Consider the following 19884-nt stretch of genomic DNA (forward strand, 5'->3'; position numbering starts at 1 on the left):
ATTATACAAACATGTGTTTGAGAAGCATGGTCAACCATAACAGCAAAAATCATCAACTGAGGGGTAGCTAGGTGGTGCAGTGGATAAAGCACCAGCCCTGGATTCAGGAGGACCTGAGTTCAAATCCGGCCTCAGACACTTGACACTTACTAGCTGTGTGACCCTGGGCAAGTCACTTAACCCCCATTGCCCTGCCCCCCCAAAAATCATCAACTGAGTCTTTGAAGACAACTTTAAAAATGTAAGCAAGCATTGCTACATCTGTATTGAGTTTATCTCCCTTTCTACTTTAATTCAGCCATTGCTACACAGATGTAGCTCAGGCAACTCCAGACTACCCAAAGTCTAGCTATATAACCAGCTATTGTTACTATTCCCTTCTGTCATATTTTGGCTATTTCAGAATTGTTAAGCCCCTCCACCAGAACAAGTGCTCAGCTTTTCATTTTGGTGAAAAAAATAACGGTTGGAAGTATATGTATGAGGGGGCAGCTAGGTAGTGCAAGAGATAGAGTACTGGCTCTGAATTCAGGAGGATCCGAGTTCAAATCCAGCTTCAGACACTTGACACTAGTTGTGTGACCCTGAGGCAAGTGACTTAACCCTCATTGCCCTGCCCAAAACAAAAAGCATATGGATGAAATTATTTAGAGGAATTATCTTGAATTTAAATTTACTCATATCTACCTTTCCCACATTAGCATGAGAATAAAGAGTATCCTCAATAAAGCAAAACTACAATTAATTCCTATTTTACAAAACTATAGTTCAAGTTTGTGAGTGTATGGGGAGGGGATAGAGGAGGTGGGCACATGATATATCTCTAGCTTTTGAGGAGGCCAAAATCCATCCTTCTAATTTTTAGTAACCCAAAAGCATTCCAGCATGGTATTTTACCTCTCCTCTCCCCTCCTTTATTGTCTTCTCTGGGTTAGTGCCAAAGAGTAATGGTGATCATGATCAGTGTTTATATCTGAGGGTAGTTGTAAGTGGTGCCCAAAATGGGTGTGCAGGAGCAATACAAGTAAGTCAGCTGGGAGAAGAAACAGCAATTCTAGCCTAGAGTACTAAGATTCTCTAGGTCTGACTTCATCTACTAGGGTAAAGGAAGGAAGGAAGGAAGGAAGGAAGGAAGGAAGGAAGGAAGGAAGGAAGGAAGGAAGGAAGGAAGGAAGGAAGGAAGGAAGGAAGGAAGGAAGGAAGGAAGGAAGGAAGGAAGGAAGGAAGGAAGGAAGGAAGGAAGGAAGGAAACCTCAAGGTGCTAAAAATGTCACAAGGTGAGTCATGCCTCATTTTGTAAATTCCACTCAGACAGGCATCATCATACTGTCCTAAGAAAAAAGAATACCCATCCAGAATGTTCCAGGGGAGTCAAGCAAAGGTGCTTTTTAAGTCTCTTGGAAAAGTTGCAATTTGTAGAATCAAACAAAAATTCCAATAACTGAGGTTTTTTGTTTGTCTTGTTACCTCATCCTGATCCAACATCTGCTGCTTTAATTTTTCAGCCAGCTGGCTCTGCTGGTTAATTTCATCATCCTGAAATGAAACAACACATTTATTTTTTTTTACTTGTGATTCCACTTTTGACACCTACGTTTCCAGGGAATAGCCACTAAGACATCAGCTATAAGCTTGATAATGGATTGAAGAGAAAATTATAACTCTTCTCCCTCCTACTATTATTTTAGAAGGTAAGTAATTGGCTCCATGTTTTTATTTGGTTAAAATACCTCTAAATCCACTTTTCACAATGGATAAAACATCTGAATGTTCTCTGATTCAAAATATACTATACAACCCTAATCCTACTCACCTGGAAATTACAAAAATACTGAGATAGTAAAACTGAGAGGGACCTTAGGGATCTTCGTGTGATACATCTTACTATGGCTTATCAGTAAAAGAGGGAAAATATGTACTTTTTAACCATCTACTCTATTTTGCAAAGATCCCAAATCCTAACCATTTCAATGATAGAAAGAGCAGCTGTATATTACTTATAGTGGATGTCTGCTGAAAAACCTTTACTATTAAGTCAATTGAAAAGCCTAAAACTCACTATTTTAGAAGCTTGATGGGTGGGGAGGGACATCAATTATGGAAAAAGGACTCCTGGGTTGAAAAACTAGTCAACTTAGAAAATGCCCAACTCAGCAAAGCTCTGGAAACAGGAGCCTTGATTGACCTGGCATGAATAATGTACAGCCATCATTTGCATTTTGGCTGAGAAATGAGAAATAGCAACAGCTTTATAGTTATGGGAAAGGATTTATCTTTGGCAATGAAACATTCCAGTAAAGAAGTGAATTCCATTTATAAGTAAGGAAGAAAAAAAATTCTGAAGCAGCAGAGAACCGAAGTTAATGCTTTGTTAAGCAGTGGAGAGAATGATGAGGAGCAGGGCATTGATTTGGTGGTAAAGAATCTTCTCCTTGAGCAAATTCATCATTTTCCTTCTCATTTTCGGCCATGAGATGTCGCTGCTGTCAAAGCCTGGATGCAGGCTCTTTAAGCCCTTTGTAACTGGAGTGTAAATTTGTTCTCTCGGCTTTCACCTGGTAAGCTACCCACCCCCAGATGTGGGCGGAACAGCAGGCAAGAGCTGCCTAGCAGCAGGAGGTTAACTCTGCATGCTCTGCTATCATTTTCATCGTTTCAAATAAAAATTGGAAGCAGAGACTTAGAAATGTTATACAAAACAATCTTTGTTCATATTTGTATTTTTCTGGGAAATTGGAAGAGTTGAGAACATAAAAACAATGTCCTAGGACCTAACTGGACACTCATCTAGTATCAATCTACAACGGAGGATGGTTAGAAATTTAACATGCAGCAACACTCGGCCTTGTTCTAAGAATGAATAGGATGAAGCAGAAGGGTCATGTTGCTCTCCTGGGGGTTTCCTCTAAGAGCCTGACCTTCAAAGCTGTCAACTCAAATGCTATGCTTTTTGATGTAGAAATAATATTCTAAAATCTGTGTTTGGCTAGTTATGTCTTCCATTCCCTTTCCACAGTATTATTTCTAATTTCCCTTTTCTGTTGGAAGGTTGCCTTTGAAATAATAATTTTTCTACAGGCCTTTTTATACCAATAAATCTTCATTTACTTTACAAACTATACAGAAGAGTTCTACTGCACAACTCCTACTCCAAATTAGATTTCTGGAATGAGCAAGTCCACCAAAAGAAAGCATCCAAAAATGGTGTTTTTGTTAAAAAGGATCTGGCAACTGTTGTTGCCTTGTTTTCTAAATTTAGAATGTAGGTAACTAGAGACAGGATGTTTTTTGCTAGTGTTCTTTGGCACTATGCAGGTGCTGCATAAATATCCAACTAAAGTAAAAGACATAACTATGCAGCAATCAGATCAGATCATCACCAACTCTTCTCCTGAGACCTAGAAGTGACCATGATGAGTAAGAAGACAAAAGCAAGTGGAATCTGCTCTCTTTCTCTTACCACAGAGAGGGCGGAGTCAAAGAACCAGAACTATTCCACCTCCTATGGGACAGGGGATTTTGGATATCTTTGTGATTTCTGAAAATTCGATTATCAATTCCAAAAAGCAGATGTGAAGCATAAACTGCAATTTCAGATTAGCTCTGCATTCTAATCCAGAACATTCTTTTTCATATTTAATTGGCAGAGTATACTTCTTTCAGTTAAGTCCTATTCTGATGCCTCTTCCTGACTTCCTTAAAGACTTTCCTAGGAGAACATCAGCTTTGGAAGAATCTACCAGGCCTGAAAGTCGACTGAGGACCAGGCCAGCTATGGTCAGAGAATACTGATAACCTGCTCATTTTCTTGGAATTCTCCCTACTATGGTTGGGATCAGAGCAAAGTACCTAGACAAATGAAATCACAAACCTTTTAAAGTACCATTTCCTTGAGGAAATCAAGACATTTACACACATGATAATAACAGTTCCCTTCAGCCCTTTATGAATGGTTTCTGTACAAAAATCCTATTCAGTCAATAAAAAGCAATACCACATCTAGTAGCTGAAAGACCAATTAACAAAGCTCTCGTGGGAATACAAGTGCATTACAGATCAACTCATAAGGGTCAGGTTACCCCCAATTTAACTGCTGTAGTTATAAAATAAACTTAGAAAATAACAAACACAAATGGATCCCTTAATAAAATAGACCATAGACCAAAAAAGATATGGACTCTGAACATTTATCCCAAACAGAGGACATGTAAGATTAATGGCAGTCTTCACATAACAAAGCTGCTTAATGTGAGTCTCAGGAATCTCCAGAGAAATTTAGGAAGAACTTCAGTAGAATTAAATTGCACCAAAAATATTCAGCAACCTTTTAATAAGTAAACTGAAAAGATTCAGGATATACCAAGGACAAACTCTCAACACAGCACAAAACATGCATTTAATATCCAATATTTGTAGGATTCCTACCCTTGCCTTCACTGGGAATGAAGAAACATCATTTTCCTCAAGGTCTTTTCTATTTCCTCTCCAAGGACTACATTGAGACATGTCTATTTGAGCATCAAATGAGTGGTCATAAAATTTAAGTACCCAACTCTGCATCTTCAAATGTTCTCAACATAACATGTAGCACCAAAACAGTAGTTTTCCTAGTGCCAAACATTTTGGGCTTGCCAGGTTTCAGACAGCATATCCAAAATGAAACGGCCAGATATCCTTTCTTTGGTGGGGGCGGATATAGATGAGGTGAGGTGGCCGTCCACCTGCAGACTTCAAGAACACATTTTGTCTTTGGGAAGTATTATTCTGGGAGTGTGCATTGGCTCCTCTCCCCTATTCTCCCTGCCCTCTCTATGAAACAACCAGCAAGTACCATAGTGGTGAGGCCAAGAAATCCAATTAAATTGCCTTCCAGCTTAGAAATCCACTGGTTTAATGTTTCCTACCTCCTAAAATCACAGACTGGGACTAATGGGGAGGAGGCAAGGTGGAGAGAATGCAAGTTCACCAACTTCTAAGAATTCTATTGGAAAGCCCTTTTCAGATCTGGAGGAAGGAATCACTTAAGCCAGGTCTGGATGCTGCACTACTCCGGACTGCTTTTAAAAGTGGACTACCAGGGGCAGCTAGATGGCGCAGTGGATAAAGCACCGGCCCTGGATTCAGGAGTACCTGAGTTCAAATCTGGCCTCAGACACTTAACACTTACTAGCTGTGTGACCCTGGGCAAGTCACTTAACCCCAATTGCCTTACTAAAAAAAAAAAAGTGGACTACCCCCAGATAATATTTTTCTTTGGTATAATAGAGGAATCATCTAGGACATGTTTGCATTCTGATAATCTTAGCTCCTTGCTTGACATGATTATAAAGGTAGGCCTCCTGCCAAAGAAATCTTAAGTTCCAAACCTTATCATCCAACTGTCTGTACAGGCAGGTGATCTCCTCATCATACTTCTGTTTCTCCTCTGTGGAGATGCTAGAGACAACAGGGGTCATGTTATCTATGATGGGTGTATTGTCACAGGGTTCCAGATTCTTCTGGTCCTTAGCACTGATTTGTTCATCCTCAGGCACAGCTTCCCCTGTTTAAGAAATAAATCCCAAACCACAATACTAAGGAACACAGAGTGTTAAAGAAAAGCTCAATACTCAAGAGGGAAAAATGTAAAATGTTTTTGGAAATCATCATTTAGGGTAGAGGATGAGGTCAAGGTGAAAAATAAACATTTGATTCCCCCAAATTAGCACATAAATTAAAACATATCAATCGATCAACTTCATTATTATGCTCTTATTACGTGCCAGGCACTGCAGTAGGTGCCAAGGATAAACAAAAAAAAGAAGCACAGCCCCTACTTTCAATGAGTTATTTATAATCTCTGCCATTCGGCTAGAAAGGATGCAGCTAATTGTACAAAACAAGTCTAGAGACAGAAAAGGACTGCATGACATCAATCCTGCTACATATATAGATCACTCCATCCCTAGACAAGTTGATGAGAGAATTCTTTGCCTACATTTTGTCTTATTAAAAAGGTTTCAGTGGACCCTTCACTAGTACTCTACTTAGTATGTAGCAAGATTCAATGCAGACTGTAGAGGCATGCTAATTGCCAGCCTTGTGAGTTCTCCTTAAAAGAAACACCCAGGGGCAGCTCAGTGGCACAGTGGATAAAGCACCGGCCCTGGATTCAGGAGGACCTGAGTTCAAATCCGGCCTCAGACACTTGACACTTACTAGCAGTGTGACCCTGGGCAAGTCACACTTAGCCTCCATTGCCCTACCTAAAAACAAAACAAAACAAAACAAAAAAAAGAAACACCCAAATCAAGGGCCAAATAAGATCTATGATTATCAGAAGTCTATAGAATGCATGCCTCCTGCTTTTCACTGTCCTGAAGTCTGGAGCACAGCTTTATTTATTCCAGATGTTAAGTACTCACTAGTTTTTCATCATCTGATACTCAAATATGTCCCATTTTGACTTTCTCTCCCCCACCCTTTAGGAAATGTAGCTCTTCTGGTAGGAGAAACAGAGGCCAGGCATGGCACGTGCCTATAAACTGTCTGACAATCACAGAGAGGTAAAGAGACAAGAAATAAACAAATTATGGCATATGGATTATGGAATATTATGTCATAAGTAATGATGAAATGGCAGTTTTAGAGAACTATGGGAAGAAGACCTTCATGAACTGATGCAGAATGAAGTGAGCAGAATCTGGAGAACAATTTAGACACTAACATTATAATGAAAAACAACTTTGAAAGACTTGGGAGGTCTGAATGATACAATAACTAATTATGATTGCAAAGGATTTATGATGAAACATATTATCCACCTCTGGACAGAGAAATGATGAACTTAAGATGCAGAAGTACATATATATTTTTTCAGACACTGCCAATGTGGGAATTTGTTTTTCTGACTATGAATATTTATTACAGAGGCTTTGTTTTTCTTTTTCTCTTTCCCATTGGTAAAGTGGAAGGGGCAAGTGTGAATAGTGATCAAAAATGAACGAGAGAGAGGGAGGAAGGAAGGGAGGGAAGGAATATTATTAAGGCATCTTTTTTTCTTTTTTAATACAGAGAAAAAAATCCAAAAAACACAAACAAGAAGGATAGCTTTGAAAGGTACAGGTTGTACAGAATACACACACACAGAGACACAGAGACAGAGACAGAGACAGATATGTACACAATAAAGAATAGCTTCATGTATGGTTCTCTTTTTCTCTACCCTTTTTTGGTTCTGTGTATATGGAAATAATGATCTTATTTAATATTTAAATTTACAAGAAAAATAAATTTTAAAAGAAAATAATCAGCTAATTACAAATATATGGAATATTGTAGAGAGATCTTTGGTGTTGTTTCCCAGAATGCTAAGAATAATATGTATTGCTGCTGTGGAGGAAGAGAGGAGGTGATAACTGCTTAGAGTTTTCCCAAAATGGTAGATATAAATTGAAGGACATCAAAAGTGGAATTCTCAAGCTGTCCAATGGCTAACAGCAGTCACACATTGTAAAGAACATACAAAAGAAATTCTCATTAAATCACTTTGCCCAGGAAGTCAGTACTTGAAAAATGTTTTCCTAGTGGTTTGAAAAAGAATTGTACACACACACACACACACACACACACACACACACACACACACATTTAATATTTCCATTATACTGTTTACCATTAAACTTCATTAATTATCATTTTGATAAAATGCATAAAGCTCCACAATGTGCCAAGCCCCAGCCCACATAAACAACGATTTACAGTGAGCCCCAGGTGCATCTCCATCTTCCAGGAAGCATTTCTCAGACAAAACTGAATAAGTGATTTCCCAAGCCCGAGATCTCATTAATAATACTGTACATTAAGCTTTGAGAAAAACATGCAAATTCTGCACTCATTCATTTCAATATACACAAAACACAATGATGAGCTGACCTTGGTGTTTAATATTTCTCTCTTACTTGCTAAATTGCAAGAAGGTACAATCATCACTAAGTGTCAATGAGACTTTCCAATATTCACATTTTCCTTTTTAGTTCAATATAATGAGTTAATCTTTAATGAGTTAGTTTTCATTTTTTAGTTCCCTGTTTGAACCCCAAACTGAAATGAACTATAATAATTTCCTTAACCCTGAAACAATGTTTTTCCAAAAGTACCTAGTGAAAAAGCTTGAATTATAACATATATAGATTTTCTAAAAATTACTGACCTCCAATATAACCAGAAGTCTTTCAAACTGAACCTGGTATGAATCAATATTTCATTTAGGTCAAATGCTTAATTTAAAGCAATCACCAGTAAACCCGGTCTACACACTTGATCCTTCCCATTTCGTTTAGTCAAGATTTATTAGGTTCATGGCATCATAAATTTGGAGCTGGAAGGATCAAGGAGTTCAATCCCCTAATTTTATAGATGAAAAAACTAAGGCACAGAAAGGTTAAGTACTTTACTCATGGTCACATTGGAAGTAAGATCTGAAGGGGGATCTGAAGCTAAGGCTTCAGATTCCAAGTCCAGGACCGTCTCCAATACAGCAGAGGATCCAACTTTCTGTAAAACTCCATTGCCAAGGGTAGCTAGGTGGTACATAGGGTGAATCACCGGCCCTGGATTCAGGAGGACCTGACTTCAAATCTGACCTCAGACACTTGACACTTACTATCTGTGTGACCCTGGGCAAGTCACTTAACCCTCATTGCCACGGAGGGGGAGAAAAAACTCCATTGCCAGTGCTAGGAAGGTTTAGTCTCTGACCTTAAAGAGTTTATATGCTAATAGATAAATCTGGACAGGAGGGAAGAGATGCAGAAGAACTGTACCCTTGTTTAAAATGTCTCTCTGGTCTTCTTATACAAAATAATAACATGAACATGTTTTACATAATTGCACATGTATAACCTATATCTGATTGCTTACCACCTTGGAGAGGAAGATGGGAAGGAAGGGAAGAAGGCTATAATTTGAAACTCAAAACTTTAAATAAAAACGTTTATTGTAAAAAGGGAAAAAAGAGCAATTTGTAATATAGGCAGAGACATTCTAAGGGAAGAGGCATGGGTGAATATAAGTATCATATCAAAAAAGTTTTCTATTTGTCTCTCTGGAACCAGAAACACCCATGCACCAGCAAAGCAGTAAACGTATTCTAGTTTTTGCTGAAATTTCATTATGGGTCCCCCTAGTTCTTCAGTTCATGTTTCTGGAACCTTGGTACCAGATAAGCCTAGTAGCCTAGAAATATGGTATGTCATCCACGATCACTGTTCATTTCTAGTTTGAGGCAAGACTACCAATCTCCACATATGAACAAGATCATTAGATGGAACAGGCTCAGAAATCCCATGACAGTTGACCTTAACAGAGAAGAAATCTGGAAGGAATATGTGACTCTACTTCCTTTCATCCCAAATGGTTCCAAAGGTAGTATTCTAAGTAGGACAGACTAACTGCACATTCTGGAAGGAATCTTCTTGGCCACATACTGACTTAGAAAGCCACAAATTAACATTATCTATATTTTACTGTATTTTTTATTTATTTTGTTAAACATTTCCCAGTTACATTTTAATCTGGTTCCAAGAGACTAAGTAAAATTTTGCAAGGCAAGGAGCCTGGCTAGTTTGACACCCCTGACCCAGAGTACTTATGATTAAGTGACTTCCCTAGCCAGTAAATGTCAAAGGTAGGATTTGAACCTAGACCTTCATGGTTTCAAAGCCAGCTCTCTAGCCTCTATGCCTGAGGTGTCCAACACAGGCCACATAAAGCCCACAATCCTCTTGAGTTTTAAAATGTAATTGGGGAGTATTTAACAAAATAAAAATAAAACATAGATAATGTTAATACGTGGTTTTTTTAAGTCCATATGTATCCACTTAAGGGATCCCTATGTATAATTTAGTGGTCCTCCCTTCTATTTGAGTTTGACACCCCCACTGTATACCATGCTGCCTCTCTTTTTACTTTTATATAGGGTGAATTTCTGGGCAGGGGGCTTGGAAGGGAGAGCATCACATCTTTGTGGTCAGAGCTGAATAAAAAAATTAACACAGGAATATTATTATGTCTCCCTTCGGTTGTTTTTTTAATACCATAAAAATACAGATTTGAGGTCTACAGTGACTTTTCTAGCCTGCCTTGAACAATACAAGCTCTGAAGCAAAGCAGCAGCATCTCCCCCACAAAGCCACCTTTTAATAATGGGCTCTTCAGAGCTGCTATTCAGAAGGTCACACAATCAGGATTATTCTTTGTCGTAGCCCATCAGGCAGGGAAGAACAAAGCTGCATCCCACAGGAACAAAAGCAACAGAGAGGATGGCCAGAGCCTGGCTAAACTGCCCAGACATTAGGAAAGAGGCTGGCTTTTCTGAACCCCACTGCCCTTCAGAAGAGCCAGGGAATGATTTCCAGAGTTTCCCTTGGTAAATAAACTGTCCAGCTCACAAACACATTGGGGGATTGTAAATTCCCAGCCCTATGCAAGAGCTGACACCAGGCAATCTGTCTCCATGGCAATCTCACCCGTTAATCGAGAAATATTCCCTGCACTGCAGTGGACTAAGTCTCTGGAGAAGGCCCCACGAGGTGATTACTGAATAACTGATTGTAACAAGGAAGACAGCTACAAACAGATCAAGAAATACAGCGTTGAAAGATGGGAAGGAAGAAGGGGGGGGGGAAGGAGGAGGAAATTAAGATTAATGTGCATTTCCTGCCCCCCCCACACCTTTTAAAAGCAGCTTTCTCATGCCCCAGCACCTTCTACCTGCTGTCTATAAGAAAAGGAGTTATTAGATTGACAAGTATCTGGACTGACTAGAATTAGAGGCTTTCACCTGATAGGAAATGTTCACTGCTTTAAATGAGCATCCTGTCCTTTACAGTTGTCAGGTGTAATTACCTTTAAGGGCTAAAAAGACTGTGCATGTGCACACACATGCACATAAGAGCATTCACTTATATCACACCTACAAGGTTTGCAGGGAGGTTTTAATTATAAAATGAAAAACCCCAGAGTGAAGAAATAACAGTTCCATGAATAAATAGAAAAAAATCTATTTCAACAGACAATAATGAGAAACTAATCAGGAATTCTCAGAAGAAATATTAATTAAAATTCTAAAACATATTTTTTAAAAAAATCATTAGCCTGCCAGTAATTCATTAAAATTTCACACATGAAACAGTGACTACCTAGTTATCCCTCTCATGATTCAGGTCCCTGGGGACCTAGGGAGAAAGTAGGATGGTAATTTATCTCTTCTACCACTGGGGCAGGATATACTTGCTGGCCACCTCACTATTTCGACTAAAAACCACAATGCAACAGGCAAATTAAGTATTTTCTCTTAATATCAATTAAATAGATACAATGGCAGTCCTAACAGTGCACAATTTCAACATCAAAGAAATGAAAAAAAAGAAATCTATATAAGCCAGATGGGAGACTGCAGCTAGTCTACCACAAGTTGCTGTATGTATAAATAGAAAGTGAAAATTTCTATTCCCTTATTGTAATCATTTTGCACATATATAGCGTCTTTGCCCCAATGCGCTAGGTATACCTTAAGTGACTTAAAAGTCGATCATCATTTTTGTTTTTTTAGAATTACTTTTCTCATGAACTGGTCATATCAGACTTTCCATTACATATCTTTTTTATTCGCAACTTCCTTTCAAAGACTGGATAGCTGTACAAATGTCCATTCTGAATGCCACATTTCTTAGCTATTCTCTGCACAGCAGGAAGGGATCCCGAAATACTAACAATCACCCACTGCAATGCTAATTTCCCAGTGTCATTTCTCAGCACGAATCAGAAGGAAGAGCTACCAATCTCCCTGTGTTTAATGTTAAAATAGCAATCCTCATTCGGATTAGGAAAGCCTAGCATGTCCACAAATCCCCGGATCTGAAACCATCTAGTGGATTTATCTACCACCTAACACACAGTATAAGGGTGCTATTCTAGCAGCTTACAATTGACTTCTAAAATTGATAATTAGCCTATTCTAGAGGCTGCCTGTTTTTGCTGGCTTTTTTTGGTTTGTGATGGAATCACTTCTTTGCAAGGCAGTAACAGATGGGGCTAAATTTGTGGCTGGCCTGTTGCTCAACATAATACTTGAATTATTTATGGGGCCGTGAAGAATCACTGTACGTTATGCAGCTTCTCCTTCCCACTGGCTTCTTAATTGCTAGGCCCTTGATATATTTTGACTCAAGTGCCTGTGAATAGGGTGGGTAAAAAAAAAAGTTCAAGTCACTATCTTTACCTAGCACGCTGTTTTTTAAATCCATGAAACAAAGAGGTATTGAAGAAAATGAGCCAACCATATGGCTTACAGGGGAATTGTAACCAAAGATCATTGTAAACTATATCCAAATGTATTTTTAAAATGATTCCTTGATACCTACACACCTCCTAAAGCTCTCCCATCAAGAATTTAACTGAATAAAACAAAGCAAAGGCATAAGGCTAACAGCTGTAGTCCACTTTCTCTGGGTTTGTCCAGGTCAGTTTCACACAACAAACTCTTAAAAAGCAACAGACATTGATAATTTTTAAAAATTCCACTCCTCAACAAAAAAAATATTATTAATCACCTACTTATGTGCAAGGGACTGTGCTGGATCTCTGGAAATGCTATGGTGTTTTCCATCTCTATTTGAATATCTTCCTTAAGTATGATCTCATTGCCTATATTGGGTAGACTAAGCAAATTTTCATGAATGAGGGACACTACACTGGAAGACCCCACCTGTCCAAGAATGTCTTTTCTCTGCCCACCCTATATACTGCCATCCCATCTTGCTTGGCTTAAAATTCCTATCATTAAAGACTTGAATTCAGGTTGGTTAGCAAAGACAGAACCACTGTTTTGAAAAAAACCCTCTAAAATTGAACACATAGACCATAAGAGTTTAAAGGAGAGTCCTGGAAGCTTCCTTTTAGTTTCCACCAATTGCACAGATTAGGTTATAGGATTTGTTCATTTCCCATTGCAGGGTAGAAAACCTCAGATCTTCCTACTTCAAAGCATCTCCCCACTCCAATCTATCCTCCACTCAGCTGTCAAACTGATCTTCCCAAAGTGCATCTGGTTATGTCTTTTTCCCTATTCAATCAACTCCTATGGCTTCCTCTCCAGGATCAAATATAAAATCCTATTTAGCTTTTAAAGTCCTCCATAAGCTGACCCCTTCTTACCTTTCCAGTCTTCTTACACATTACATATACCATCTCCCCATCATACTTTACAATCCAGTATTACTGGCCTCCTGGCATTTTTACTGGCTGTGCCCAAGCATGGGATGCTCTCCCTCCATTCTCAACCCTTTAGCTCCCCTGGTTCATTCAAGTCTCATATAACCACCTTTTATAGGAAGCTTCTCCCAACGCTCCTTCTTAATGTTAGTCCCTTCCCTCTTTTGATTATCTCCAATTTATCCTATCTCTATCATGTTTGCACATAATTGTTTGCATATTGTTTTCCCCATCAAAATGTGAGTTCCTTGAGAGCAAGGACTGGTTTTTTACCTTTCTTTGTATCTCCAGTGCAATGCTAGTTAACTGAGTGCCTCAGAAAACACAGGGATAACAATGGGTGGACATTTTAATGGGGGATTGATACCAATAGAGCAACAAGTTCTAGGTGCCCAGAGCTGACAGATGGGGACACTACACTTGGACAAGGGTACACCAGTACCCCCAGGAGATTCTGAGAAACAGTGAGGGCACTGGACACAAAGAATGGGACACCTAAGGCAAATGCTAAAAAGAAGCATATAATGAGATCAGAGTCCAGGAAAGAAGTAAAGGACAAGAAATTATCAAAACAAACAACCTACCTTATAGTGGGAAAAAGGTACTAATTACTACCAGTACCATCACTACAACCAAATGCTCTGGTGTGTCCAGAGAAGCCAGTCATTGTGCTGAAACCAACAAGTTTCTGGAACTAAAATAAAGCATTGTGTGATTCTTGTTGGCATGCCAATTGTCCTCCCATTCCCTCCTACGCCTGTCAAATATTATCATCATCCACTGGTCCCAGGTGCTGTATTATCTCAATTATTCTAGGAACTTGCTAAAGAATGGTACCCTAGTGGTAAAACCTCCCCAAAAGAAAGATCTGTGCTTCAAAAAGTTACATAACCTAGAAAATTTTGAACCATTTTTTGTTTTTATTTCCATGTAGGTTTGTTACAATTAAACAGTAGTTTATTTACTCTCAGCCTACTAGCTAAAATTGGCAGCAAATATGTAGCCATACTCTAATCTGGTACTATTTGAACAATTATTCTTTGTAAGTAGCCATAAAATCTCCCCCTATTATACCTCCTATGCCATCAAACTTACCTAAAATTCCAATGTTCACTCAAGAATACTTGATTTGCCCAGAAGACTTGCCCATTCTTTTGTTAATTAGCTAAGTGAATGTGAGTGAGTCACCAAGGTTTAGTTGCAACATCTGTGAAATGGAAGTAATATTTGTACCTCACAGGGTTATTTGTGAGGGTAAAACAAGATAATACAATATAATGAGATCTATATTTCTTCATTTGGCACATATTTATTAAAGAAAGGGGATAGAGTACCAGCTCTGGGGTCAGGAGTACCTGCGTTCAAATCCAGCCTCAGACACTTGACACTTACTAGCTATGTGACCCTGGGCAAGTCACTTAACCCCAGTTGCCTCGAAAGAAGGAAACAAAGAAGGAAGGAAGGAAGGAAGGAAGGAAGGAAGGAAGGAAGGAAGGAAGGAAGGAAGGAAGGAAGGAAGGAAGGAAGGAAGGAAGGAAGGAAGGAAGGAAGGAAGGAAGGAAGGAAGAAGGAAGAAAGGAAGAAAGGAAGAAAGGAAGAAAGGAAGAAAGGAAGAAAGGAAGAAAGGAAGAAAGGAAGAAAGGAAGAAAGGAAGAAAGGAAGAAAGGAAGAAAGGAAGAAAGGAAGAAAGAAAGAAAGAAAGAAAGAAAGAAAGAAAGAAAGAAAGAAAGAAAGAAAGAGAGAAAGAAGGAAAGAAAGAGAGAAAGAGAGAAAGAAGGAAAGAAGAAAAGAAAGAAAGAGAGAGAGAGAGAGAGAAAGAAAGAAAGAAAGAAAGAAAGAAAGAAAGAAAGAAAGAAAGAAAGAAAGAAAGAAAGAAAGAAAGAATCCCTCTGCTCAAAGAGATTATGTTCTCCTGGGGCATGTGACATTTGACAAGTAGCAGGGTAGGGAGTAAGAATAATAAAGAAGGGATCCAAAAAGATCCTCTGGTAATATGTGAGGAGGAAAAGTACAATATCAATGGAGAATAATGGGGGGAAGGATACACAGAAGGTAATTCCAGACTGGGACTTAAGGCAGCTGGGGTGGGGGTGGGGGCACAATGGAAAAAACACTGGACCTGGGATCAGTTTGACCTGGGCTCAGACTCAGCCTCAGACACTTAACAAGCTTTGTAATCTTGTGCCCTTACCCTTTGTTTGCCTCGGTTTTCTCAACTGTAAAATGGTGCTGATAATAGCACATACCTCCCAGGATCAAATGAGATGTCTTGTCAAGTGCTCAGTACAGTGCCTGTCACTAGTAGGTGCTATAGAGATACTAGATGTAATAATAAGCATTATGATGAGGATGAGGTGGAGGATTTTGAAAGGCTCACAAACTTAATCTGCAACTGAAACTATTCTCTCTAGTTTCCAGTGACCACTTAATTGTCGAATCCAATGGCCTTTTTCAATTCTCATTCTTCTTGAACTCTATGAGAACCAAAGAGTAAAATATGATTATGGTGAAATAGATTAGAGATAATCCCAAATTGGGAAGATCTGGGTTTAATTCTATTTCCTCCACCAATCAAAGTAATGATAATAATAGCTAACATTTCTATAGCACTTACTATGTGCCAGGCATTATTATCTCATTTGATCCTCACAACAACCCTTGGGAGTAGGTGCTTTTATTATTCCCATTTCACAGATGAGGAAACTGGGGTAAACAGAGGTTAAGTGAGCATCATTTAGATAGTAAGAGTCTAGGGCTGGATTGAACTTAGGTCTTCCTGACTCTAGGTCTAGTGCTCTACCTACTGCACCTCTTCATCGTCTCCAACAAATTGCCAAATCTTATCAAAATTATTTCCAAAACATCTCTTGTATTCATCTTCTTTTCTACACTTGGCCACTAAACTAGTTTAGTCTCTCAACACCTATCGCCTGGATTTCTGCAAGAACCCCCTAATATTTCTCCCTGCATCCAATCACACCCTTTTGCCATAGCAGCTATATTCCACACAGCTACCAAAGTGATATTCCTGAAGCACAAATTTTGACCATGTCCCTGTACAGCTCAAGAAGCACTTTGATCCTGTTGCCTTTGAGATCAAATGAAAAAATCTTTTGCCATTTAAAGTACAATTGTGATCTGGCTCAATCCCATCCTTCCAGACTCTACACACTCCATGGTGCAGTGAAAATGTCAGCTTTGCTATCCTTCCCACATAAAATGCAGCCTTACATCCATGCCTTAGCATGGCTTATCCCCCATGCTGGGAATGCAAGCCCTCCTCCCCACCGCCTCTTGGAATCTCTGGCCTCCTTCAAAGTTCAGGTTGAGCTTCCTTTCCTACTTGCAGCCCTTCCTCATCTTGCCAGCTGACACTCTCCATCAAATCCAAATGACCTCGTGTTTGGTTTAGATTTTTTAATAAATTTTTTTAAATGTCCATATATGCATGTATGTTGTTTCCCTTGTCAGAATGAAGGTTTTTTGCGGACAAGGACTGTTTTGTTTTGACTTTGCAGCCCCAGTCCCTAGCACAGTACTTGGCACATTAGAGACATAGTGATGCTTAAATATTACCTGCCAAGGGATCGGGGGAAATCCAGGAAATCGTCCTTATAGTTTAACTGTTTATCATGTTCAGCTAAGTGCACCCATCCCTTTTCTTCAGGTGTCTCTCAGGTCATCAAAGCTCACAGGTAAGTGACTCAGTGATCTCTCTCTCTCTCTCTCTCTCTCTCTCTCTCTCTCTCTCTCTCTCTCTCTCTCTCTCTCTCTCTCTGTCTCTCTCTCTCTCTCTCTCTCTCCCCTCCCAATCCCCAGTATCATCAGCGGCAGCATCACCATTCTTACCATTTCTCCATCTGTTCAGTTCCATTTCCAGATGCTGGATAACATTCTTCAAGCTCTTGTTTTTGTCTTTTTCTTTCTCATACTTCTTCTTCCATTCTTCAGCAGTTAGTTCAAGGTTCACGGAGACTGTATTCTTGATGGTCTTGGCCCTAAAAGGGGAAAAGGCACAAAACATATGAATAATCCCTAAGCACCATTCCAATTTAGCCAGATTTCCCATGTTGGATTTCAAAAGCTTCTAATTTTAGAAAACATGTTGTTATATATTTCATTCAGCTTCCAAACAAGGTCCCCTTCCCAATGAATCGTAGTGTAAATGACATTACTATTTTCCCAGACTTGGTTGGGTCTTTGAAGTAATCTGTGACTGCTTTTCCATTGCCTCCCACATCCAAGCAGTTGTCAAGCCCTACTATTTCTTCTTTCAAAATGAGTCTCAGATGTTTTCTTTCCCCCACACCCCCACATCTAGTGAAGGTCCTTATCAACTCTATGCCTGGATTACTGATCTTTCCTCTATAATTGGAATTCTCCTCCCTTTAATACATCCTACACATGTGTCAGACTATTTAAAAAAAAAAGAAAAACACTTTCCTCATTAGAAAGGGAAAGAGAAAGAGAAAAAGAGAGAGAGAGAGAGAGAGAGAGAGAGAGAGAGAGAGAGAGAGAGAGAGAGAGAGAGAGAGAGATTTCCCAAAAATCTTAATGCACAGTGCATTAAAACTTTGGGGACATGACAGATGTCATATCATGTCATATTTGCTATTATACTCTCCCAAAAATTACTAAAGGTTTTACTTTTTTACACATTCTGTCTTAACTTATGTTTGTGTATATATGTGTGTATATATATGCATATATACACATACATGCACACACGTTATTTCCTGTCCCACCCCCAATAGAAGGCAAGCACCTTGAAGGGAGAGCCTGTTTTCTTTTTTGCTTCTGCATCTCCAGAACCTAATAGATAATTAATGAATAGCTTTAGAATTCTGAATGAATAGACCTCCTGAGGAAGCATTTTAGAATCCAGAAGAGGCTTCAGTGAAATGGGAATGACCAATATCCAAGGGGACCACACAGAAGAGAGATTACTATTGCACAAATGGAAACAATCTCGCTTGAGAGGTTTTCTTCTTGAAATGTGTATTTCCTGTAGACAGTCATCCCTAGGGTATGGTGAATTGGAGCAACTGCTCCAGGGCACAGACTGTGTAATTACTGGTAGATGGATAGTGACTGAGGGAGACAGCTGGTCAGGGAGAAGATAGTGACACTTGGGCTAAACCAAAAGAAGAAAAAAAGAAACCTAAGACTAATAACACATATATGCACTTATATACACATATAGCCATGGAATAATTACACATGTACATATGTAATTATTACCTCATGACTAGATATATATTAATGCCATTAGCCCAAGATCAGTCATAGTTTAATGTTAAGAAAGGAAAAGATATAATTCATCAAAAAAGAAACATTGGGGGTAGCTAGGTGATGCAGTGGATAAAGCACCAGCGCTGGATTCAGGAGGACCTGAGTTCAAATCCAGCTTCAGACACTTGACACTTACTAGCTGTGTGACCCTGGGCAAGTCACTTAACCCTCATTGCCTCACAAAAACAAACAAACAAACAAACAAACATAACTCCCTTCTTAGGAGTCACACTTGTCATGTTTTAAGGGGCCTTCCTTTAGAGGAAAAGCTTTGTCTAAATTAGACATATTTGCTACAGGTTCGATCTTTTTAAACACGGTGTTTCTTTGTCAGGGATGTTAAAACATGAGCTATCTGGTAAAGTCAGGTTAATTACAGCTGTCATCAAGTGACATTCTTGACATGATTCTGGTTCTAGTAAAATAAACTCAGTAATATTCAGCAATGGTGTAAGCCTGTCATGCTAAAAATTAATTCCCAATGTAGACAACTAAATAACCTAACTGGAGAGAGAATTGTTAAGACACAACTTAAGAATTGGTATATCTTTCCTTAGATTCTTCATGGCTCCAGACTATAGTCTCCCAAAGGCCTTCAATTCTAATTTCTCCTAATAACAGCAATTTTATAGTTATTTCAAAAGTTCTTTGGAATTTTATATCCCTTTGTGTTTAGGAAATTCAGGCAGCTATATGGATGCTTTACAGAGCTAAATAACACTGATGTCTTAAGTCAGAGAGTCAAAAATAACCAACAGGTAAAGGCTGTTGAAAGATGTGTTTGTTTGTTTGTTTGTTTGGGCAGGGCAATAAGGATTAAGTGACTTGTCCAGGGTCACACAGCTAGTAAATGTCAAGTGTCTGAGGCTGGATTTGAACTCAGGTCTTCCTGAATCCAAGGCCGGTGCTTTATCCACTGTGCCACCTAGCTGCCCCCTGAAGGGTGTTTTTGAATGTTATTCTTCAAAGCAAAAGTATTCCCTTGATGAATGTTATGACCTCAAAAGGCACTATTATTATTATTATCAGGTACTTTTTATTATATTTATTTGGTAAAAGTTCTTTTGTGTACATTATTTCATTTAATCCTCAATACCTTATGAATTAGGTACTACTTTTGTACCCATTTTACATATGAAGAATTCAAGTTCAGAAAAGCTAGGTAAATTGCTCAAGGTCAGACAGGTAATAATTATCTGAGGCAGAATCTGAATCCAGATCTTCTTGACTCCAAGTCCCATACTCTATCCATTACACCACACCGCATGTAAATTATTATGAGTGTGAGTTATTATTATGACCAGGCATAGGATGGAGCATTTAAGAATATCTATTAGT

General features: G+C 38.9%; 1 protein-coding gene across 1 annotated transcript in view; it reads right to left on the reverse strand.

Annotated features, from left to right (window-relative positions):
* Positions 1-19884, reverse strand: part of KIF5C (kinesin family member 5C) — a 238666-nt gene that overhangs the window by 65213 nt on the left and 153569 nt on the right. The window contains exons 11-13 of the mRNA XM_043991874.1: positions 17104-17252; positions 5367-5542; positions 1468-1536 (exon numbers count right to left, since the gene is read on the reverse strand). Coding sequence (XP_043847809.1) covers positions 1468-1536; positions 5367-5542; positions 17104-17252 — 394 coding nt within the window. The remainder of the gene's footprint in view (positions 1-1467; positions 1537-5366; positions 5543-17103; positions 17253-19884) is intronic.

Source organism: Dromiciops gliroides, chromosome 3 (genome assembly GCF_019393635.1).
Source record: "Dromiciops gliroides isolate mDroGli1 chromosome 3, mDroGli1.pri, whole genome shotgun sequence".
NCBI lineage: Eukaryota > Metazoa > Chordata > Mammalia > Microbiotheria > Microbiotheriidae > Dromiciops > Dromiciops gliroides.